The sequence below is a fragment of the Strongylocentrotus purpuratus genome, unplaced genomic scaffold, assembly GCF_000002235.5.
Source record: "Strongylocentrotus purpuratus isolate Spur 01 unplaced genomic scaffold, Spur_5.0 spur5_scaffold_14, whole genome shotgun sequence".
NCBI classification, from domain to species: Eukaryota; Metazoa; Echinodermata; class Echinoidea; order Camarodonta; family Strongylocentrotidae; genus Strongylocentrotus; species Strongylocentrotus purpuratus.
The window spans coordinates 11397697-11423873 of record NW_022145599.1 but is presented as its reverse complement, the minus strand read 5'-3'; the positions used below and the strand labels follow the sequence as shown (position 1 = coordinate 11423873).

General features: G+C 38.3%; 1 protein-coding gene across 5 annotated transcripts in view; it reads right to left on the bottom strand.

Annotated features, from left to right (window-relative positions):
• Nucleotides 1-21301, bottom strand: part of LOC579348 (rab11 family-interacting protein 3) — a 50418-nt gene extending 29117 nt beyond the window's left edge. The window contains exons 1-3 of one of the 5 annotated variants that reach the window (XM_011680092.2): nucleotides 20946-21301; nucleotides 17302-17407; nucleotides 13508-13608 (exon numbers count right to left, since the gene is read on the bottom strand). In XM_011680092.2, coding sequence (XP_011678394.2) covers nucleotides 13508-13608; nucleotides 17302-17407; nucleotides 20946-21080 — 342 coding nt within the window. In that variant the 5' untranslated portion in view covers nucleotides 21081-21301. Of the gene's footprint in view, nucleotides 1-820; nucleotides 1780-11383; nucleotides 11975-13507; nucleotides 13609-17301; nucleotides 17408-20945 lie in introns of those variants that run through there. The other 4 variants (XM_011680093.2, XM_011680094.2, XM_779468.5 and 1 more) reach the window with 4 other exon arrangements.
• Nucleotides 21302-26177: the final 4876 nt, after the last annotated feature.

The window sequence follows — 26177 nt, the reverse complement described above, 5'->3', positions numbered from 1 at the left end:
AAAGATATAGGTCAGGCATGGCTCAATTTTAAAAGGCACCTGGGATACACTGACACCAAAGTTCTTTTGTCTGGACCCCAAATTTCAAAAACAGGGCTCATGCATAAACAATAAAATTATCAATCAGCACCCCCTAGTGAACAGCCACCATGAAAAAAGGTAAACCTTTAGGGTAGGGTTACGTACAGTGTTGGGTCCAGTTAGGAGTTTGGTTGACTGTGAATGTGTGAGCATGAGATGAACATTTCATACAACCATCACATCCAGATGATCTACCATTGCTTTCCAGTGTAAACAGAGACCAATGAGACAATTACATCTGCTAATCATAAATTACTTCCTTATTTGACCTGAATGTGACCTGAACATAGGGATTAAAAGTTACTTTACACATAGGCCTATAATGTTTTCTTCATGTAAAGAAAACTTTTTAGAGAAGAACTGTACAGAAGAGAACACTTCTTCATCAACATCTAGTCTGCAGCTAATACACAAAATGATCAATGCATATGCCATGAGCAGGGTAGTAAAATTATCAATCTACACTGCCCATTTTATATACAAACCAACAAATCTATATTATTTATGTATAACAAGTCATGCATATAGGAACACAAATACACTGTACATAGCCTACACGCTTGCATGATTTGTGAATACAAATGTATGTCCTGTATTACTATAGGCCTACATTGTATACCAATGATAAGGTTAGTCATTACAGGAAGAACTCCCTGATGTAAAAGTAAAAACAAAATGAAAGCCACATCCGCCTACAGCATATAAATCAAAGCAAAAAATGGACTGTTATTACACCAACCTGTGACATAGTGGTTAATTCAATATGCAGCAAAACCCCACCAGCAAATCAGTTCATATTACCGGTATATATCCCAACAGGGCGTTCAATTGATCCAAATGCAACGCCTGTCTACCGGTATATATATTCCAATGGTGCCTATATCCTCCCCAATGAAAATGTGCTTGACTTTGGCTGCGAAATGTTCACAAGGCCATGCTGTTCCCTCCGGGGGGAGTCGACGGGAATGAGAGCCGACAGGGATCTAGCAAGAGAATGGTTTAATTACGCGGAATCCAATCACATGCAGGAAACAGCTATACTCAAACCAAGGTCCATGCTCAAACTCGTGAAGCTATACCATATACGTCACTGGAAAACAAAAACAGTGTCAGCCTCCCTCTCCTCCTCTTTTCCACTTCCTCTCTGCTGTCTATCTCTCTCTCTCTCTCTCTCTCTCCGACCAGTCAGCACACCACGTACTGTATAATGGCTAGATAACTTCCTGAACGATGCAGCCTGTTGATTACGACCCACGTCCAAGGTGAAAACCCCCGCTTCCACCACAATAAAAAAAAGAAAAATCACGACTGCTGACCACGTCTCCTCGCACTCAGGCCGTCAAGTGTCAAGTAAAGTTCTTGAATGACACACCGTCTGTGGGAGCTCATACCAGCATAACTATAGTCAATCCCTGATCAAATGTTTGAAGTTACTTCACGAGTGATGTCATGCAGTCAGCCACACATGTTCTGGCAGAGAGCATGTTGCAATAAAAACACAGACAGACCTGTTTGTCCTCTTTTGGTTTTCAGGGGAAAACCAAAGCAAATGCACTGCTGTATTGTCTGCTTAGTGAGTACATGGGAAACATTCACATCATCAACAGTACATGTAGGTAGTTCCCTTTTATGGCATCAGACAATAGCAACACCCCCTTACAACGGTGAGTAACTAGAGGGCAAATAAACGGACTTCGGTTGAGCGAACCCTCATTAGCATAATGGCTTATCATGTCATCTTTAGACTAGACCTTTGTACTATGGTAACTGTCTCACCCTAGATAAGAGATTATGTCCTGTAAGTATTGCAAAATAACGCCTTTGAATGGATAATCCTTGCTCAAAAGGACATCTATAGCAGAAACAGGATCTTATCTAATATTAGCCATTGATTATGTCACAAGTACAGAAAAAGATAGTTGGGATGTGCTTGGTGAGAATGAAAATTCCAGATGCATGGGCCCTTGTTCCCAGGCCAAAGCTCCCCTGATCTGACCCAAACACTGACCCAGTTCACATGCTGCTGGATCGGTCCAGATCGCACCAGGGCCAGATGGATAATACAGCGACCTTACAATATTCTAAAATGGCCCGGGAACAAAACAACTCTATTTATTATTCACACTGCAAGCTTCAGAACCAATCCAAACCATGAAAGAAGATGTACTTTTTTTTTTAAAAGAGACCAAGCATTTCATATTTTACCTCTACAAAGAAAGAAATCACAAGCAAAATTATAAGCAAAATATTATTTTACTCCAATAGGCTCTAAACTATTTGTTTAACACAAATGTAAATATTTGAAAGACCTACATGTAGGTGTTTACAAATAGTGAATAACCTCTTTTTCGAACAGGCGTCATCATTTGAAAGTTCATGAATATTACAGTCAAATTCTTATTAAAAATGAAATTCAATGGTCTTAGGTTCAACTCGCCAATTAGTTCAATAAAAGGTCATGGTGATTTAATCTGTATGAGAGTGTACACTTTGCTGTGTCAATGATTAACTATTTTGTATATGTGACAGATAATGAAACAATTGCTACATGACACTGTGTAAGGCACTGGCATTAAATAATTTGAGATACATATCGTCGGCTGCCCGCAAGACTATTGACAATAAATAGCTTTTACGGACATCTTGCGGACAGCCGACGGTATGTATGAATGCTTTCTACCAAGACATGTACAACACATTAGAATTTGGTTCTAAAAATATTTTAAATTTTCCAAAGAGGTTGGTCCGCTCTCTAGGCAAATTCTTTAACCACTACATGTATTAGATACATGAGAGCAGAAACATGTCTAGGCCTACATACTCCTGTATAACATATGTAATGCAGCAACATACTGAGTTCACATAACAGGATGATTGCCATATCATACAATTTCAACTTCAATGAAACTCTTTCTACAAAATCCATTCTGGAAACAAGTACGGTACTAGTTACATGTACCTACAAAAAGTACCTACCTCCCAACTTGGCAGTCTGTTATCCCCAGCGAATACCAGCTACAATGATAAATAAAGACCTGCTATATGGATTTTTCAATCGCAAGACGAGAAAGCTGTACGTGTTTAGGAAAAAGCGGCGAGGGGGCCTCTCGTCATCACATACTGCTATCAGATCAGACTGACAGTTCCCCAGCCAGGCATCTAACCTCGGTCGGACGGACGGTAACTCGATGTCTGAGTGGGAACATGGGAAATTCTCCCATTACATAGGTTGGTAGGCTATAGCCATGTTCACACAACATCATGTTTTTTTAACTTTATGTTTGCAAAAATTCAACTTTATAAATAACGATTCACTAACAACGATGAGTGTTCACACAAGACTGAAGCTGAATATTTAAAGTTACCTACAAGTTGGGGAAAACATTCATTTCAACTACAAGCTGGTGTATACTTGAAGTTAATTGCGTCCACATGGTACATAACTTTAACTGAGGATCCCTCCGCTTTTCGTAGTTATCATGCTAACCTCATGACCTGTCGTGGTTTGCGAACTTCAGGTTAACTTCAAGTTTGTAACCATGGGTGTGTCCGCAATGTCTCTAACTACAAGAAAACTTCTACGTTTTAAACTACGTCTTAAAGTTAAAGTTAATGGGCTGCCGTGTGAAAATGACACCCTTGCTAATGACAATCCATTAGTTGGGAAGTAATACACCGCCCTACCTTCCTACTGAGGGTGAAACATTCAAGCCTAACCAAAGAATAGCTGAGAAATTAATGGTTTCCAACCCACACGGACATCAAATTATAGGAATGATGTCACTTTTGAAATGAAGTTAAAGACAGTCTAATTCTAAACAGTAATGGCTAGCGATTGGTGATACCGGTAAAAAGACCTCTTGGATTTCGCTGAAAATACTCATCTACATTTAGTTATGATGATGTCTATTACAAGTATTCCACCTTCCTATACAAAGCGAATTCTTAATATCACTGTTATTGAAAAAGAACATAAATTTTTCGCCTATTAAATGTTGTTCATATATATATATCTCTTCAACTTTCAGGGATATAGTTCTTGCAGTCTAATTTTTAAGCCACATTCATTATAAAAAAAAGAATACTTCCTGCAAAAGCATGTTAGAATGTAAACAGTACAAATGTGGTGTTCATATTATGACTAATCTATATTTGTTGTTGTGTCATAATTGTCAATGTCTGAACATACATAGCCTGAAAATATATTAATTACAATTCAATCTTTTTTTCTTCAGAAATATGAGTAAATTAATTAGCTTAATCAATTACATTGCTTCGTGCCTGTAGCAAAATCTCATTTTCCCCCCCATTTTAGTATAGAAGTTCATCTTACAATATAAATGGCATACGTTTATTGCTGTTAACAACTTCTCTCAACATTAACTTACTGTACCATCAAATACCAAAGCCGTTTTAAAAGCAAATAAAACATAATTGTCTGGAATGTTGATCCTAATCAAATGTTGAAAGACTATGATCACACTCTAAAAATTAAGCTGGAAAAATGGGCATGGTTCTATCAATCACTCATGGCCAAGCTAATGAGACCATTTTCTATAATTGTGATACAATATGTTTTTGTAGGCCTATACATGTACAGTGAAATACAAACTACAGTCATATACACTGTTGCTGATAAAGTTTCATCATTAATTTCTAAATAACCAATATATCCATGGATGTTTGTATATATCTTTTTACCTACTTTAATAAATACAAGTTTGTTTGTTTTTTGTTTTTTCTTACTTTGTGTTAAATAATTCTTTTTGTGATCCTGGGTAAATCTATGAATGTAAATCCAATAATCCATGTGTCTATTCACTGGTTATGTTATAAAATGTTATATTATTTAATATCCATGGAATCTATTCATGTTTTGCATATTTTAATGATATTTGTATTTCGATGATATTTGTATTTCAATGATATTTGTATTCACTGATAGTTTGTATATATTGTTTGTATTTTACCATGTATGTATATACAGGACCAATATGAAAAACAGCCTTGGTTGATATTGTTATCCTGTATAAATATTTTTTAAATAAATAAATAAATAAATAACTTTGAATAATTCGCTCTTACATGTACCTCTTTTCATGAAATGATTGTGACAATATTGTTTATTGAAATTTTCTCACAACTTCATTGATCAATGTCTAAGGCTTACCAAATTGATCACTAAAGTTCTAAGAAGATACAAACTTTATCTATCAAAGAATGAAACCATATCGATACCGGTAATCATTTCATGAAAAGATGGAAGTAAAAAAATGATTCCAACTCTATGGGCAGCAGTGTTGACAACAGACACGATGTGGTCCTATATAATGACATTGTGCAAATAAAGCTGTGGGCTCCGTAAATCACAGACTATTATCAAAGTTGAAAGTTATCTGTCAAAGAAAATCACACCTACAAAAGTAGCAAAAAAAGGTGACCAAGATAACACCATCTCCATCTCATACAAAGAAAAAAAAAGTCAAGATAGGATGAAGGCACCTATTATTTTCTAGGTTCGGTGTCATATCATGGCTCATCCTCCGTAACTCAAGTATTTAGCTCCAGCCCCTGGTGAATAGCCCTCCAGGAAATCAACCCCAAAAGAAAATCCTTTCTCGTACACTTGACATTTTCGAGCTCATCCTCGATTGCGTCTTTGGTGACGTTCTGGGGTACTCAGTACTGATCTATCTCCACCTGAGTACATCCTACGTATCACGGAGCTCCCAGTGGACGAATTCATCCGGAACAAAATATTTCATAGAAACCAGCTATTTTTCACTAGAAATAGTGCAGAAAGATAAAGTGTTTTTTTAGTCTTGCCTACTTGTATTAAACTGTATTGACGTCCCACCATTTTCCTTTTTTCACCAGACAAACCGCTTTTCATCAAAATCATTTATAAAATGGGACCCTAACTTTAGTGGGTTTTTCCTCAGCCAACGATTGCAGATTAACAAAATATCAATCAAAGACAGTCTAGTATGTACAATAGTGCTTTCATTACACTCAACAAATATGTTCTGACTTATCACATTACACATACAAGTTAGCAAACCCCACCATGAAGAGATAACTAAATTCTACTCACAACATCAGGCCTCGAATTACATCAAATTTGGGTCAAGGCCACTTTTTTTGAGAGGGCACAAATCCACTGAAAGGGACACAAATCTATCCTAAGGGGCACTAAGGCCAACGTGGAAAGTGCGCGTAAAATCACCTCACGCCGTTGTTTTCAAGGTGGGGGGGGGGGGGGAGGGATATGTGCACCCAGGGGCGGATCCAAGATTTCTTCCTTAGGGGGGGGGGGGGGGGGGGGGGGGGGAAGAGGACACTTTTTTTGTTTTTTGGTCTCGAAATTTGAAAATTTGACATTTTGTTCCCTTTGGGGTGGGGGGGGGGGGTGAGGTCACCTTTTTTAGATCAGCCATTGGCATAATTATTTTTTGTGTGTGTGTTTCATTTAAAAAAAAGAAAAAGGGGAGGGGGGTTTGCTCCAAAATACAGACATAAAAAAAACCGAAGGGGGGGGGGGTTAACGTTCCAACCCCCCCCCCCCCTGCGTACGTGCCTGCTCGTCTGAATACAGTTCCCCTCCCTCCGCGCAAAGCGCGGAAGCTTTTACGTTTCATTAAATCATTAGAGAAAGAAGAGGATTCGTTGTACCGTTCTCGAAAATAATCCTCGCCTGCATGAATACAGTTTTCCCCTTCCCGCGCAAAGCGCGGAAGCTTTTATGTTTCATTAAATCATTAGAGAAAGAAGACGATTCGTTGTACCGTTCTCGACTCTTAATCCTTGTCTGAATTTCAAAAATGTTTTTTGTCTGCTCCTTTTTCTTCATACGTCCTCTCCCTTTTCTCTCCTCTCTTTTTTTGGCTTTTTTTTTTGGGGGGGCGCCCCCACTGCCCCCCCCCCCCCCCCCCCCGGCTACGTGCCTGCGGTCAGATGAACATCTTTTGATACCTTGTTCGCCCCCGGAAACTCATGGGTTGAAGGCAAATTACGGTCAGATAAGCATTCAGGGGCCCGCCTCAGGGCCCCTGGTGGAGTCGAGGGTGCGGAAACCCCTGAATTTCAGGGGTTTCAGGCATTTGATTACGGTCAGATGAACATATTTTTATACCTTATTTGTGACACTGGCAGGATACTGATTGGCGTGAGGTCCAGCGGGCGGAGCCCCCAGAAGCCCATGGGTTTAAAGCATTACATTACCGTCAGATTAGCATCCAGTGGGGTCCAGGGGGCAGAGCCCCCGGAAGCTCAGGGGTTTAAGCATTTGATTACGGTCAGATGAGTATCAAGAGGCCTGCCAAAGGACCCTTGGTTGGGTCCCGGGGGCAGAGCCCACGGAAGCTCAGGGGTTTTAGGCGTTTAATTACGATCAGATGAGCAATTTTTGATACCTTATTTTGTTGAGAAACTGGTAGTTAACTATTTTTTCTTTCTTGCTCTCTTTCTTTCTATTTCTCTTTAAAATGCTTTTCAAAAAAAAATTGGGGGGGGGGGAGCTGGAGGGGGGGGGGGGAGTTTCCCCCTTTGACGTTTCATTGAATTATTAGAGAAAGAAGATGATTCGTTGTACCGTTCTTGACTCTTTATCCTTTTCTGAATTCCAAGGGAAGCGCGGAAGCTTAGACGTTTTTAATAAATTACTAGGGAAAGAAGACGATTCGTCTCGATCTCGACTACCGGTATTATCCTTTTCTGAACTCAATTCACACCCCTCCCGCGCGATGGGCGGAAGCTATGACGTTTTAGTTAAAACGTATGGGAAAGAAGACGATTCTTTGTACCATTATCTCGACTCTTAATCCTTTTCTGATTTAATTCCAGACCCTCCTCCGGAGAAAAATCCACGTTTTTCACCGATTAAAAACTGTGAAAACGCACCAAAAAACAACGCGAAGTAAAGATGTTGAACCAACGATGGGTAAACAAAACTTCCCGATATTGATTGGTTCAAATAAAAAGGATGGATTGAAAATCTAAGCCTGAGTCATTACGGTTTTTGTGCCAAACGTTTCAGTCATTTGGATTTCATATCTCCGTATCGGCAATTAAGTCCCGCCAATTAATTTAGGAGTTCCATAGTGGAAATTAGGTCTCGCCAATAATTATTGTTTTAGATCTCCGTAGGGGCAACAAAGTCTTGCCGATTATCATTGTTTTAGATCTCCGTAGGGGCAACAAAGCCTTGCTAATAATTATTGTTTTTAGAGCTCCGTAGGGGCAACAAAACCTTCCAGTAATTATTGTTTTTAGAGCTCCGGAGGGGCAACAAAACCTTGCCGACTATTATTGTTTTTAGAGCTCCAGAGGGGCAACAAAACCTTGCCGATAAATATTGTTTTTAGAGCTCCAGAGGGGCAACAAAACCTTGCCGATAAATATTGTTTTTAGAGCTCCGGAGGGGCAACAAAACCTTGCCGACTATTATTGTTTTTAGAGCTCCGAAGGGGAAACAAAACCTTTCGGTAATTATTGTTTTTAGAGCTCCGGAGGGGCAACAAAACCTTGCCGACTATAATTGTTTTTAGAGCTCCGTAGGGGCAACAAAACCTTCCGGTAATTATTGTTTTTAGAGCTCCGGAGGGGCAACAAAACCTTGCCGATAAATATTGTTTTTAGAGTTCCGGAGGGGCAACAAAACCTTGCCAACTATTATTGTTTTTAGAGCTCCGGAGGGGCAACAAAACCTTGCCGATTATTATTGTTTTTAGAGCTCCGTAGGGGCAACAAAACCTTCCGGTAATTATTGTTTTTAGAGCTCCAGAGGGGCAACAAAACCTTGCCGATTATTATTGTTTTTAGAGGTCCGTAGGGGCAACTAAACCTTGCCGATAATTATTGTTTTTAGAGCCTCGGAGGGGCAACAAAACCTTCCGATAATTATTGTTTTTAGAGCCTCGGAGGGGCAACAAAACCTTGCCGATAAATATTGTTTTTAGAGCTCCGGAGGGGCAACAAAACCTTGCCGACTATAATTGTTTTTAGAGCTCCGGAGGGGCAACAAAACCTTCCGGTAATTATTGTTTTTAGAGCTCCGGAGGGGCAACAAAACCTTCCGGTAATTAATGTTTTTAGAGCTCCGGAGGGGCAACAAAACCTTCCGGTAATTATTGTTTTTAGAGCTCCGGAGGGGCAACAAAACCTTTCGATAATTATTGTTTTTAGAGCGTCGGAGGGGCAATAAAACCTTGCCGACTATCATTGTTTTTAGAGCTCCGGAGGGGCAACAAAACCTTCCGGTAATTATTGTTTTTAGAGCTCCGGAGGGGCAACAAAACCTTTCGATAATTATTGTTTTTAGAGCGTCGGAGGGGCAATAAAACCTTGCCGACTATCATTGTTTTTAGAGCTCCGGAGGGGCAACAAAACCTTTCGATAATTATTGTTTTTAGAGCGTCGGAGGGGCAATAAAACCTTGCCGACTATCATTGTTTTTAGAGCTCCGGAGGGGCAACAAAACCTTCCGGTAATTATTGTTTTTAGAGCTCCGGAGGGGCAACAAAACCTTGCCGATAAATATTGTTTTTAGAGCTCCGGAGGGGCAACAAAACCTTGCCGACTATTATTGTTTTTAGAGCTCCGGAGGGGCAACAAAACCTTGCCGACTTTCATTGTTTTTAGAGCTCCGGAGGGGCAACAAAACCTTCCGGTAATTATTGTTTTTAGAGCTCCGGAGGGGCAACAAAACCTTGCCGATAAATATTGTTTTTAGAGCTCCGGAGGGGCAACAAAACCTTGCCGATAATTATTGTTTTTAGAGCTCCGGAGGGGCAACAAAACCTTCCGATAATTATTGTTTTTAGAGCCTTGGAGGGGCAACAAAACCTTGCCTATAAATATTGTTTTTAGAGCTCCGGAGGGGCAACAAAACCTTGCCGACTATTATTGTTTTTAGAGCTCCGGAGGGGCAACAAAACCTTCCGATAATTATTGTTTTTAGAGCCTCGGAGGGGCAATAAAACCTTGCCGACTATCATTGTTTTTAGAGCTCCGGAGGGGCAACAAAACCTTCCGGTAATTATTGTTTTTAGAGCTCCGGAGGGGCAACAAAACCTTGCCGATAAATATTATTTTAGAGCTCCGGAGGGGCAACAAAACCTTGCCGATAATTATTGTTTTTAGAGCTCCGGAGGGGCAGCAAAACCATCCGATAATTATTGTTTTTAGAGCCTCGGAGGGGCAACAAAACCTTGCCGACTATTATTGTTTTTAGAGCTCCGGAGGGGCAACAAAACCTTCCGATAATTATTGTTTTTAGAGCTCCGGAGGGGCAACAAAACCTTCCGATAATTATTGTTTTTAGAGCTCCGGAGGGGCAACAAAACCTTGCCGATAAATATTATTTTAGAGCTCCGGAGGGGCAACAAAACCTTGCCGATAATTATTGTTTTTAGAGCTCCGGAGGGGCAGCAAAACCTTCCGATAATTATTGTTTTTAGAGCCTCGGAGGGGCAACAAAACCTTGCCGATAAATATTGTTTTTAGAGCTCCGGAGGGGCAACAAAACCTTGCCGACTATTATTGTTTTTAGAGCTCCGGAGGGGCAACAAAACCTTCCGGTAATTATTGTTTTTAGAGCTCCGGAGGGGCAACAAAACCTTCCGATAATTATTGTTTTTAGAGCCTCGGAGGGGCAACAAAACCTTGCCGACTATCATTTTTTTTAGAGCTCCGGAGGGGCAACAAAACCTTCCGGTAATTATTGTTTTTAGAGCTCCGGAGGGGCAACAAAACCTTTCGATAATTATTGTTTTTAGAGCGTCGGAGGGGCAATAAAACCTTGCCGACTATCATTGTTTTTAGAGCTCCGGAGGGGCAACAAAACCTTGCCGACTATTATTGTTTTTAGAGCTCCGGAGGGGCAACAAAACCTTGCCGACTATCATTGTTTTTAGAGCTCCGGAGGGGCAACAAAACCTTGCCGACTATCATTGTTTTTAGAGCTCCGTATGGGCAACAAAACCTTTTCGAACATTACAAGTCGGGTTGGCTTACGATGACTAGACCCTATAATGTCGGCAAAACTTTTGTGGATTAAAATATTGTGGCCGTAAACGGTTTGATTTTGAAAAGGGCATTCCGGCCAGTGAGAGGGGCATTGCGGCAAATTGCCGATTGCCGGTGGGTAATTCGAGCCCTGCAACATAAACCTCACAAAATATGTACATCTGAAAATCTTTGTGTATCAATGCAATCTATTAAGAGACAGCATTCAATTATAGCTGTAGTACTTATATATTCATAAGATTGATAAAGCCTGATTCCCAACATATACAGTGTGTACCTGTGACTGTGAGTCCTCCGTAGATGAAATCATGGCAAACATCAAAAAGCTGGTAAAGAGCCAAGCACTAAGAACCTTCCAGACTATCCTCAATGCTGCACAGAACACCTTCTGCAGTGCCTCCAGAACAATCATTGGATGCAGAACTCCAGGAAAGTACTGCAGGTACCACACTAAATCATCCGGTACCAGAGGAATAGTTGTCTTTGGCACATCCAACATGATCAGGAGTTCAACAACAGCTCTTCATGTCCAAGATTTTGAATATCAACAAGATTCTAAGGACTATCTTCTGGGGATTTCTAATCTCACTCTCCAAAGATATCATTTAACAGGAAAGTTTTGGAAAAGTGCAAATTTTCTTTGAGGAGCAGACTCAATAGAGCAAAGATATTTCTTGATTGGACTCTTGAAGCTTTGGTTACTTGACCAGTCAGTATAAACATTTCAAATAATTCTATGTGAGCCATGGGAATCTGCACTCTGCGACGTCCTGTCCACATTGGTCAGTTCTTGCAGGCACTTGAGGATGCCCCTGCATTGGACAAACCTATTTCCAGTTATGCCAGGATCAACTTCCTCCTTACCACAATGGAAATCATTTATTTAAATTGATATATCTAGAGACTGATGATCAAGGCACGGTGATCCGATGTTTGCATGATCAGCAAACACACCTCAATGACATCCAGCATACAATGGACATTGTATTCAATTCACCATTTGGCCATTCCTTTTTATGTCCTCAGTGTAAACTTTGGTCACACCTTATCAACAATTTGCAAACAAATCTTGATCAGACGGGACAAAGTCAATAGTCGTAATTAAACCAAATAAAAGTATCTATCGTTTAATTCTTTTTATGTTGTATGGTGCTGCTGGTCTTCAGCCAAACAAACTTCAAAGGTTTTTTATTTTAATTTGCAAAAACACCTACACAAAATATTTCCACGATCTCATCCTTTCAAGTCCAATCTGTTTTGAGAGGCAAATTAACAGTATGCTTTTGACCAAGAAACAAGCTCCTTTCATAAAAAGAAATTCCTGTCAAAATACACCTCCCAGTTTACAGTAGATTCCATTTTTACGAGTAGTATTCCCAGACAGACTTCCCTCTAGACACAACATCTTAAATCTGATTTCAAGAAAACAAACTATTCTACTCATGATGTGCCTCAAAGGCCCCTTGCTCAGGTCATAAATCCTCCATGTAGCAATTAGAAACGAACAAGTGTGCGTTGCTGCATTGATCAAGAAAATCTAGAAATGGTGGTCATATCGAGAGGAGGCATACATGTATGCACACCGAACAGCCAAGCCTAAACTTTCCTTCCCTAGCAAACCACATACCATCACGTTTATTATTGGTTACAGATGAGGCTATCAAGTTGCAATTATCACAAATACTGATAATCTTTGACATTAACACAAATAGAAACTGTGATCTGGTAAGATATGACTGGTATCAGAAGTACTTTATCACTTATAGGCTGCACTTAAGCCATGACTTTGTCATACCTTTCAAAGGCTCTGAAAATAATTTGAGAGACTTTAAAGATAATTTGAAATGTTTTAAAAGGTTCAAATTATTCTTCAATATTAATCATATCAAAGGGGGCATTTTATTTAATAACCAAGGTCAAAATTCAAGAATCACAGAAGATTCCATTTTATAGAGGTAATATTCACAGACAGACTTCCCTCTAGACACAACACCTTAAATCTGATTCCAAGAGAACAAACTATTCCACTCGTAATGTGCCTCAAAGGCCCCTGCTCAGGTCAGAAATCCTCCATGTAGCAATTGAAAGATTCCAACTTTAAATCTAAAAACTCAAGCTTGAAATTTTCAATAATTAACAAATGAACAAACATTAACAAAGGCATAATCTTGAAATTGTATTTCAAAATAATGTTGAAAAATAATGTTAGAGAAAAAGAGGTCAAAATTACCTGTGGGAACAGAAATCCTTCTGTAGTTGCTGTTGAACAACCTGATCTTAATTTACTTTCGGCAAATTCAAAAATCATCACAAACACAAACAAAGTAACCAAAAGCAAAAACAGTGAGGCACGCATTGAACAGATTGAACAGTAATTTGTTGTTGTCGTCGTAAAACTCACCCCATTGCTTTTGGTGTCATCATCATCCACAGTGAATTGTTTGGTGTCGTCGTCGGGCAGGGAGTGTGAGGATGGAAGCTCTTGGGTAGGAGGTGCACCACCTGAATAAAATGCAAATCAAATTCACAATAAGGATCTATTTCTGTAATGCTGGTGTCACTGGTGGCTCATTCACACGTGAGGTGAGATGAAGCTGGGGCACATACAGTGTACTAGACTACTTGTATTTTTGAAATGTAATTTGATAAATATGATGTGATGATGAAGTAGATTATATCATCTTAGATAACTTTGTTAAAATGATATCAAATCAAATATACATTCTACATAATTCTTCTGAAGTCTATGAACAGAGCCTAAAAGAAAGTTCAAGATGGAAGCTACTTATACTGCCCTGCCCCTAGTACAACCCCCCGCCCCCCCCCCCCCTCTCAAAAAAAAAAAAAAAAAAAAAAAAAAATTATATGTATACAGTATAAATAAATAAATAAATATTTATAAAAATTTTAAAAACGGGTGATTTGTTCTAGTTTGATAATAAAGTAATTAGTATTGTATTACCAAATGTAACTCAAAAACCAGTAAATGAAGATGGATACGAACTAGTAAAAGTTTTTATTTTAATACAAACAAAGAGGTACATCCTGTAAGGAGGTAGCGGACCCTACACACATGTATGTAGACCCACTCATTCATTGGCCCAGTATGTATTTTAAACAGTTCTGACAATGAATTACCAGTGTCTGTTGAGCAAGGCGATTCCCCCAAATAATTAAGGGCAGAAGTCTCTCTCTCTCTCTCTCTCTCTCTCTCTCTCTCTCTCTCTCTCATACACATGTTACCCCTACCACTCGGAGCCTCCCCCATTTTTGTTTTTCTTTCAATACATGTATGCCTTCTTTGAAGCCTTATCTAAATATTGTGCAGGTGTTGTGTGTATCTTTCATTACAATATCATACATAGCTGAGGGGCAACCAGGAATTGGATTCTCCTACGCTTTTCCCATTCTCAATGAAAAAAAATACATGTAACTATGACGTTTTATTCAAATTAATTCATCCAAACTGTCATGAGACATGAGAATTTCAAACAGTATTCTCTCTGCCATGAACCAGAAGGGCATCAATTTTATGCAAAATGATACATACGCCCTTCCAGCTCTTGATGCTTACAGGCTCACTTACAACCCTGTCATATTTCATTAAAATATTAATGGGAAAAAAAGGATTAACAAATCTGCACCTCACTTTTTTTTTTCTCTCTCTCTCCATCTCCATCTCCTATATTTTGTGGTATTGGAATCAACTTCACTATTGTTATTACATGTATTTAAGCAAATTGGCTCTGGTTATCATTTTCAGATATTACATGTTCATGTAGCTAATGATTCACGCTCCTTTTAATAGTTCTGCAATCCTATGCTGTTTTTAAGGGCTACTATTCATGGGATATAAATGTACATGTATAGCTGGATTAGCTGACATTGGATTGATCACTGAATTACGCAGCAAAAAACAGAATGGCCTCACCGGTATACGTACAGTAATATTAATTCTCGGTATTCAACCTTCATACATGTGAAATCATCATTTGTTGTTGTCATAACACAGAGACAGGTGTTAACTGTTGATTAAATTTCAAATATTTCCTTTGAAATTTCCCATGCAGGGATCATAGGGGAATTGTAACAATAAGCAACAACGATGATTCTTATTTGTAATTCCTTGTAATAATTTACAACAAAACTCTAAATGTTCTTCATAAGGTAATACAAGTACCTGTAAGTAGAAAAATGCTCTTTTTCCAAATGTTATACCCCCCCCCCCCCCCCCAGTGACTAAAATGGCAAAACATATTGTCACGAGTCGTTGTAATTTCATTTTTATCTATTCAGAATTCAGACATTCACTGGAGTCTAAAATTCTGATAATATTGCCATTTGCAAAAATATTCAGATGGAAAGAGGAAAGAAAAATTGTTTGGGGTTAAAGAATACAAGAGGGAAATAATGTAGCTTTTCCTGGTTGATGCAAACACATTGAACAAACTATTGATGTTGACCTCAATGGCAACCAAAGCTATCATGCAACTGTGAAGCTGCCAGAAGTTCTCAAAAGGGGCACAAAACACTGTTGACTCAAGTTTCTAAGAGGCCTATTAAAGTCCCAGGAGGAAATTTGTCAACTTCTCAAACAATCTGTCACTTTATGTATTGATACTAAATGGTGAAGGCAGTGCAAACACATAAAGCCCTATACTACATGTATTTGATATAGGCAGAGAGCAGATCATCTGTTTGGAGCCAGAAAGGCTTTTTAAACACATAAACTTCAACACTCTTAGATCAATGATATTTGAACATCAAACCTTTTTTGTTTAATCCTTTGGGAGCTCTTTAAAAAATACACCATAGGCGTGTCTGCACTATCTCGAGATTGCCAAATATCCAGCTATTTTGAACTATCCCGATCGAAACTATCCAGCTATTTGCGTCTTCATTAGACCGAAGTGGCAAATTAGCTGGATAGTTGGTCGGGATAATATCCCAAGATATCTCGGTCTAGTTTGCAAAATATCCTTCTATTTCCGAACTAGCGGGATAGTTTGCGACCGTCTTCATTAGACCGAAGTACGGAGTCAATTATCCCGATCCCATCATGCACAACGATTTCCGGTTCGCACATGCGATCTATACCGCTCAGCGCTGACCTCGCAACCACTGACCTCGAGTAAACACGGAAAACCGCAAACTAGACCGAGATATCTTGGGATATTATCCCGACCAACTATCCAGCTAATTTGCTACTTCGGTCTAATGAAGACGCAAATAAGCTGGATAGTTTGCGATCGGGATAATTCAAATAGCTGGATATTTGGTAATCTCGAGATAGTGCAGACACGCCTTATGGTAACTTCTGGAGGTTGAGGGGTTGAAGGCTAAATATGCATGCATTGATCCCCCCCCCCCTCCCTTCACCATATTTTTTAGGGGGTGTGCCCCTTTTACCCCCTGTGCAACTAGATTCGCTGCAGAACATGCCATGAAACAGACTATATATTTCCCCCACAGCTACATGTGCAAATGTGTATAGAATGGGATATTGGGTGTGGCATGTGCCCCTTGCTCCTTGGGGCCCCTCCCCACCTGTGCCCATCAATTTTGTACAGAACTGTGCCCCCCTCCCCCATCACCCCATGCCCATTTGATTTGCTACCGAACATGCTATGGAATGCACCATCTCTTTTTCCTCTTAGACCCCGTTCTCATTCAATTCGTTGGAGCGGTCTAACTAAGACCCGTTCCTCAGGAGCAGTTCTTAGGTGAGTGAGAACGGTCAAAGTGGTCCAGGAAGTGGACTTCTGGACCGCTCCAGAAAACCACCTCGGGAGGTGGTCTTGAGGAACGGGTCTTATTAAGAGCGGTTTGGACCGCTCTAACATGCAATGTGAACGGAAGCGTACTTTGACCGGAAGTGAGCTAGTGACGTTCCGTGCGAAACATGTAGTACGGTACATACGGTTTGTATTCCGCGCGCGAAAAAATTGACCTGCTGACCTGAGCTGCCATAGCAACAAGACCACTTTGACTCGTGGAGCGGTTTGAGCCATAAAAAACTGCTCGGAGTGTGAACGCTCGCAAACCGTTCCTCAAGACCCGTTCCTCTGGAGCGGTCTAACTAAGACCACTTTCAAAGTGAGTGAGAACGGGGTCTAATACTCTATTCTGTCTCTGTTTTCTCTGTGGTTATCCAAGCCCACATACACTGTACATGTATTTACTGTCATAACTTACCTTTCTTGCTGAGTATAATAGACTGGATGCCTTGGCAGAATGCAGTGAAATCTATGAGACCTGAAGTCTCTGGATCCAAGGCCACAAGTAGATCTTGTTCTAGTTTCTGGAACAACAAAAAGAACAAGAATATTTGTAAATATAACATAGCAATGAAATTGATGGTTAATGAAACAAAAATGCACTTACAGGATTTATTTCTGATTCATATTTGCAAGATCTATGTCATTTGATTTATTTCCATATATTTCTTTTTTTTTTAAAGAATTCCACCCTTTTCTTTTCTTCTTTTTTGGGGTTTATCTGGACGAGGGTTTATACAAGTAAATGTAGGAATAAATAATTGGTTTATAAAGTAATAATGTTGAGTAGTCTAGTTCACAATCACTTAGGGTGGGGTTGGGACAGAATTTACTTATCTCCTGCGTTCTTACAACATACCTGTACATTTATGCAATCAAGAAGCCATTTACAAAATTTAATGTTGGCACACCCTGTACTAGTATGAAACCATTAACACAAACAAAGGGAATGGAAAATGATGGGAACACAAGAAAAACAACCGGCATATAATATTTGCAAGAAATTGGCTGCCTCATAACTTCTACATTTCAGACTTAAAATGTTTAGTATGCAATTATAAATTTTTACTGTACACATGTATGGCATTGTTCTTGCACTGTGGTTTTCATGCAATATTGTGTATGTTATACACCATTGTGTGAAAGTCTACCACTTTACAAAAAATAATTTTGACACACCCTGTAGTATGAAAGTTTTAACACAAAGGGAATGGAAAATGATGCAGGAAACAAGAAAAACAACCTAGCATATAATATTTGCTTTGATAAAGTGTTGATACAACCCCGCAATATTTTTGTGTGTGTAAACCTCTACAATCATTCCAACACTTCTATACATTTCAGACATACAATTTATAGTACCGGACTACCGGTATGCCATTATAACATTTGTTACTGTATGGCATTGTTCTTCCAATGTTGTTTTCATAAATGCAATATCATGTACGTACTACCATGTCCATGATACTATGTTATATACCATTGTGTGAAAGTCAGCCGTTAAACACAAGGTGGGAGACAGACCAAGTGGAGACAGAACAAATGGCTGAAAATACTTTGTTTGCATAATGACTAATTTCTATGTTTTGCCTGTATGCATGGCAAAGCACTTACAATGCCAGTATATGAACCATCTGTAGTGTGTACAGCTAGTCCATATGATCCTGGCTTGTAGCATTGTGTTTGTATGTAACTAATCAATAATTTGTGACCTCTGTGAGAACGATATACATGTACCCATTCACGTTTCTATGATAAAAAACGTTACGTGCAAATAGATACTAAATACATGTAGCTAATTACAAATGCATACAATATTAACTTAGACCTACATCATATGCTACATGTATGTAGGTTGGAAATTCAATGAAACACCATATACTTTTTTACAGGCATCTTCAATAGACTGGTTTACGGTACTAACATTCAAAATTTATGAATGTTTCTTTTGTGGGGACCTTGTGATGAATTATTCCATCAACAAATAAACTACAATACTTGGAATCCAGTCTGCATTGTGTAACTATGGCGGGCAAGCCTTGGGAGAGCTTTCAGGTTGTCAAAACAACCTTTGTTAAAAAAGTATGCATAAAGTTTGAATACCGGTATGTTAGTAAACGGTCTATTAAAACAAAGGGTAATCGGTTGCAGACTGTACAATACTAGGCCAGCAGTAGTTCATACAGGCCTACAATATATTACAAGTCACCAATAGAGTAAACTTGACAGAAGTTGACAGCAAAGCTTCCTTTACAAAAGTAACTATACCTTCCTGTACGAAGCCAATGAGTTCAAATTGCAGTCTCTGGGTATATTATCTACCATTACACCAATGTCTTTCTATCTCAACTACAAGGCTGATTCATGTTTGTATTGCTACATGTACATAACGGTTCCCTTGCACTATTCTCTGTCTGCTAATAAAGTCACCCTTAGAAGTATCCATATTTCTTTTAAAATGAACTGAACATTCTGGACAAACCCACTGTAGTTCAATCAGCAAGATTTCACTGAAGTACCTTATAATTTATAATGGCAACATCATGTACTTGTACATGTACATGTGTAAATGAACAGTTCTTTGTAATAACAAATGTCAACATCGAGTAAAATGGAGAGGGAAAAGAAGAATAAAGATAGTTTTCTTTCACCATTTCTCATCATATTTCATAAGGGAGAGGTGAAAAACTCTAAACAGACTACACAAGACACTTATGTAATACTAATACTACATTTTAAAGTTGATTTTGTAGCCCCCCCCCCCCCCCCCCCCCCCCCCCCCTCCCACTTCAAATTTCAAATGCAAATAATGATAACGGTGTCGGTTGCATCAGTTGTGGCTAATTTGTGTAAAAGTACAATTCCCCTCCCATTCCAGGGGGCTTTTCCCTTTATTATCCTCAAAAGGGTTCCACTTGACTGACTGCAACACCCCTTACATGGCTTCTCTCACTCATCTTTATTGGTTGAGCACGTGGGTAAACAACAATAAAACGTTCCTCTTGCTTGCTTTTTATCCTTCCTGTTTGAAAGATGCTTAAAAGGTGCTTAAAAGGCGCCTTTCAAATGGACCAAAACATATAGGCCTACCTTTATTTGGTTACCAACCCCTAAACTTAAATTGCTTTTATCAGGTAACTATTGGGTGAGACTGGTAATTGTGTACATTGCTTACTACAGGCTGGTAAATATACTTACAAGCTTACAAGCAATATACAGTAGGCAAAGTGCAATCAAAACTTTCAATATTGATGTATATTTGTGTTCATTTTTAAAACTTTAATCTGTATGGCTTACACAGTTTTAAGCACTATAAATTGAGCGATTTAACAAAACTGTTAAAGGATCCTGGCTTGATTTATTAGAAAACCTGCAAACCAATTACAAAAAGTCTAACATTTAATACAATTTCTTACTTAAAAATTCAGAATTTCTAACCTCTTTGATTATATCGATCAGGCTAGGCTGTAACTCATAAGTCAATTGTTAATATATTATAAAGGAAGGCATGTGACCACATAGAAAGACCAATTGTATGTATGTAAAAGTAGATCTCTATCTTAGTTTACCTTGACACATGTTCTACATTAATTTTATTTAAAGACCTGTAATCTATACATTAACTACCATTTGTCATGTCTTCTTGTTGAGCAATCTTTAATTATAAATAGGTTTCAGAAAAACAAATCATATCTATCAATTATTTAATTGCGATCATTAGTCTACTGCTTAATATTGATCAGATGACCAATGATCACAATCACATTAACTGTAATGCCGTAATGCCAACATCATAAATACATGTTATCTCATTTTTTCTTCGAAACAAATCATGACATACATGTAGACTACACTTTCACAAGCAGTTCGGCTTTTACTTCTTGTTTCTTTGTGGCATGAACTTGTAGTTGCTGTACATCATAAACATGATCTACAAATCAGTGGTGTTTCAAAGCTGCCTTGAGGAAAACAAATTAAACGGATAAAATGGAGGATGGAAAGAGGGAATGAAGAGGAAGAGAGAGTGGTATCCAATAGGAAATGACATCTTAGAATTCTGACCTGGTCACTGCCACTTCCGAAATGCTCTCTCGCCAGCTCGATGAAGTGTTTCGTCTCGATGAAGCCGCTTCTTCCAACCTCCAGTGCTTCAAAAACGGGTTTCAATTGCGAATTAATATCCAAATCCGATTCCATATCTATCTTCCGAGGGAGGGAATTCCAATTTCGGTCGGCCTTCTCTCTTTATCTTGGCTTTTTAGGAGAATTTCATCCATATCTGTCTCCAGGATTGTCCTTATGTCCGCATCTTTCTTCAGCTGTTCATTCATTCACTAACAATAGCTCGCACTATACGTAAACTGCATGCATGCAAGTTGCATCTGTATTTTGATCATCATCATCTGCCGTTATGGATTGTTGTGGTGGAACTAGGCAGTTTAGTTTTCGCATGCGCTGAATAGTCTCATTATTCAGACCTATATCTAGTTTAATAGTTTCTTTAGGAAGCCTTGGTCGAGATTCTGCACCTCTCTCTCTATCCTAGTTTCTTCTTTTACTTATACTTATTATCAGAGGTATGTTGTATATGTATTATAGGAAGATAGGTGAATTAATATATTAAATACAACATATTTCTGCGGAGCATTTACAGGAGCGGAAATTCAAATCGAGTCTGCATCAACCAAGCTATTAACCTGTTGTCTCATTAGCAAATCAATATGAAACGTCATCACGACTGAAGTTGTCTAGAGGGCCATTGTAAATATTATTTGTCTGTAAAGAATACTTTGAGGGCCCTTTCGATTCGAACTTATCTTCTTCGTGATCGCGGCTCCACAACCCTACACATTTACAAAGATTAAATTTATATTTATCTTCTTCTTTTTTTGTTGTCTTTTCTTCTTTTCTTTTCATTTTCATCTTACAAGTTACAAGTTGAGGCCGATGTTGGTTCAGGGCGTGTCTCACCTCCCTGGTTGGTTGTCGATCCAAGACCGAATACACCGTTGTAAGCCTACTACAAGTAAAAAAAAAAAAACTTATATTAGACGATTAAAATATCCACATTTGATGTACAAAGCTGAATATATGCACAAGACAATATTAAGGAAGTGTAGCTTATTTCCAGCCTTGACAGTGCTCATGTGTATCCAGACTCTATAGGCTCTAAACAATATTGGGTTCCAAGGCTAGCTAACCTAGACGTTCAGTATACAATTTCAACAGTGATGTTGCTTATCTTCAGAATTGATAGTTTGCTTATTTTGCATCAATATCAGTATTTGTTGTTCAATATTCATACAGCTATATGGCAAAGTTAAGCAAATTGCAAAACCATAGACTTGTTCCCATCAATATACACAAAATACCGTTTACCATTAAAAAAAACACTTTCGGATGTTCATGACCCTCTAATATTTTGCTATGAGGCCACTAAATTTTATAGATAATAATCTCGATGCACCTATGTGGATTTTATTTATTCATCGTTTTGCCCAATGGTACCCGAGGCTTTTATTCTTAATTAAACCCGCCCCCTCCAAGGGGAGGGGGGGGGAGGGGTTGTCAATGACTTATAGACTCGAATCACATTCTATTATATATAGAGGCGCTACTTTTTACGATGTAAAAGTTTATCATTTTTGGGCCCCATTTCACAAAACTTGTCATCACAAAACTTGTCAATGACAGTTTTTGTTATAAGCTACTGAAACCCTTGTTCCAACAAGAATATGCCTCTCCTCCGGACGGAAGGTCAGGCATAGGTCTGAAGACAACACATCTGAAAAAGGGCAACCAAAAAATGATGGGAAAAAGAAGGAAAAAGAGGGAATATATATATTTTGCTGAAACATTCAGGGGCGGATCTAGCTTTTTGCTAAGGGGGGGGTTGACCAAAATAATGACGATGCGGAGCATCGTCCACGAGCCGCGAAGCGGCGAGCCGATTTTTTTTGGGGTGTTTATTTGAACCCCGTAAGTGATGTTTTCCTGGCATCTATTAACACAATGGAGACCATAAAAAGCAGTGCATGATAACGTCTTTTTAAATCAAGTAACAGTTAAATACACAGTTATATCCAGAGTTATCATGTGTTTGGTTAAGTTACCTGATGAGTTGAATATCTTCTCACAATATTTGCACTTGAAAGGGTTTCTCTCCAGCGTGCGTTCTTTTTTTTTCTTTTTTTTTCTTTCTTTTTTTCTTTTTTTTTCCTTTTTTTTTTTTTTTTTTTGGGGGGCCGCCCAAGGGGGGGTTGCAACCCCCCCCAACCCCCCCCCCCCTGGATCCGCCACTGATCATAGTAACCGTAAAAATCTTCACCCCCAACTCCGTTAGTGGTTGTAGAGTATAAAAATATACCAAAAGATACTCTCGAAACCAAAAAGAGGATGCGCCATCTACGATGTCGTGCCAGATAATCCTCTACTTCATGCCATCGAGTTTAGCTGCTGGGTACACTATAACAAGAGTAATAATTATTTCTTCTGCGTCTTCTTCTTTTTCTTCTTCTTCCTCCTATTCGTTTTCCTATTCTTCCTCTTCTTCTCCTTCTTCTCTGATTAAATTTGATTTTATATATTTAATCTTTCTCCATGGTCTTTTCCAAACCTACAAATTAATTAAAAACATAATCATGAAAATGAACAAATAAGTACACATCCTTAACGCTTCTTTTTCTTGGCGAACAGAGTGCTCGAGAAGCTTTTCGGCTTTTATTAAACCAACCCAATATCATGCAAGGTGGACTTCCCCTTTAAAATGTTAAACTTAAATGAATATAAATACATGTTCACTTATAGGGCAGATTTGAGATTTGATTATATTTTGACATCACTGCAGCTAATTACTGACATAAAAAATCGGTCTGTGTTCAAATTGAAAAAATACTTCCGAAAAAAATGATATAACTTACGAATTTCAATCTGGTTTTCGACATGACTATTCGACAGAAACATGTTTAATTCATTATTTTGACTGATTATGAGGACAGAAACTTCCAATGGGCGCTTTGTTGGTATGGCGCTCCTTGATCTGCAAAAAGCTTTTGTTTCCAATGTCCTTACCTACAACTAATATCTTTTGCTATATTTGTATTTCTTTTTGGAATAGGTTAATTATCAAATTACATATTATTTTCCGAAACAAAATCACATCCTTGCAATATTACATAAAGTGAAAAGTTGAGTCAACTTGTCCACAAGAGTTGCATAAATTATTATTCACAATTTGCCATTTATATAAGTTTTTTTTTTTGAAGAAGTTACAACTAATGGGTTTTAATAAGGCAAGTTTAAAGTGGTTCACTTTTTTTTTAGAATTTGTATGCTTTTTTTTAGATCAAAACTAATATCAAAATATTTACTGGTCATCAATGATGATTGGTAGTTCAGATCCTACTTGTCTAATCGACACCTTTCTTGATATTCGTTCGAAACTAATGCCTTTAACATCATGCGGTGTTCCTCAGGGAAACATTTTAGGCCCAATTCTTTTTACAAATTATATCAATGATATGTGTATTAGTATAAATAGACTTTAAACTGTTAGAAGTCAGCCAAAAATCAAAACAAATCGTATTGCATCACGTGCATAAAATATATCATACTAGGTCGAATCATTATGTTCGATCCAACTTCGATCTTGTTATATACATCGTTAGGGTACAAGAAAGCCTATTTTAACTTACCAGAAAGAGTAGGTAGTAGGCCTCTTAGAAATTCGTTTTTATCAGTACATTGCCATTAAAAACATTGGAATTCCCTTCCAAATGATATAAAGGAAATATAAAACTTTGCCCACTTTTAAGAGGAATACCTAACTCTTGAGAGTCAGAGGAGAGAAGCAAATGACTGATTGAATTTTGTTTTTCTTCTGCCGGTTCATATTTTTTAAATTTTGTATACTTATGTACGTTATAGAAATCAAACATATTTATCTTTTTTCCCTCTTCCTCCTCCTCCTCCTCCTCCTCCTCCTCTTTTTCTTCTTCTTCTTGTACCGTCATTCTATCATCAGTTTAATGTTGTTATTGTTATTATCATCATTATTATCTTTAATTTAAAAAAATTCTTATCAGTCTGTAAATATTACTATCTTAACTTAGTAACTTTGTACATGTATGTCAGGCAGGCGGGGATCCAGGATTTCTTAGGGGGTCCAAATTTGAAATCAATTTGAAAATTAAGTCTGCTGAAATTTGAACGGCCCAATATTTCGCTCAGGGGGGGGGGGTATTGAGCATTAATAGTGAGCGCCAGGGGGGTGCCATTTTGTTAAAGTTTTTTTTTTAGCACTACCTATCAGATATCAAGAATTATTTAAGAGTTCCAGGAATTTAAACTCCCATTCATTCTTTTTTTCCTTCCCCTCCCCAGGGGGGGGGGGGGGGGAGGGGCGGGGGGTACTCAGGTATATTGGGTATACGGGATGTGCCGCTCGGAAGGGTGACATGGGTCCCCTTTTCATTAAAAAAATCCTTAGGCATGGATCCCATTCAGGCACATAGCCAGAGTTTGATGTTTGGAGGGGGGGGGGGGGGGCACATACAGTTAATCGATCGAGGTCAAAAAAGCCCCCCCCCCCCCCCCTGGCTACGTGCCTGGTCCCATTAAAGAAAAAACCTTAGACACGGGTCCCTTTTTCATTTATTCCTTTCCCCTCTCTTCTCCCTCATTTTCTCCGGGATTATGGGATTTACTCAGAAACTGCAAAATGATTGTATTATTACAGCTAAAAAATGTAATATTTAAAGTTTGAAATCCTTAAACATGCACTGTAAAAAAGAATTTGTTCATTGGGAATTTTTACGTATTTTTCCATGTAGAATTTACTTGAAAACATTAGTTTTGCCACTTAAGCACTAAATTTAAGTCTTGCTAACTCAAACTTTCAATTTAGTAGAACATACGTGGAATATTTAAGTAAAATCAAATACATAAGAACTTTAAGTAATTTCAGCTTGTATTAATTTAGTAATTTTAACTCAAAATCAGAAATTATACGTATTACTCAAACAATTTATGTTGATTATTCTTATCAAAGGACCGATGCAGTGCGTAATAGAAATATTTACATAATTTATGAATATTCATTAAGACCAAATTAAACTCTTTTTTTAAATAAAACAATTCTTTTTTGTGGTTGAATGAAAATTTAAGGACTTTAAAACATTTACTAATTCATTTAACATGGCTAAGCAAAGACAAGACAATTTTTAATTGTTACCCAGTTCAAAACAAATAAAAACTTGATATTTCAGAAAATTGTCAACCAATTTTCCTTTTAAG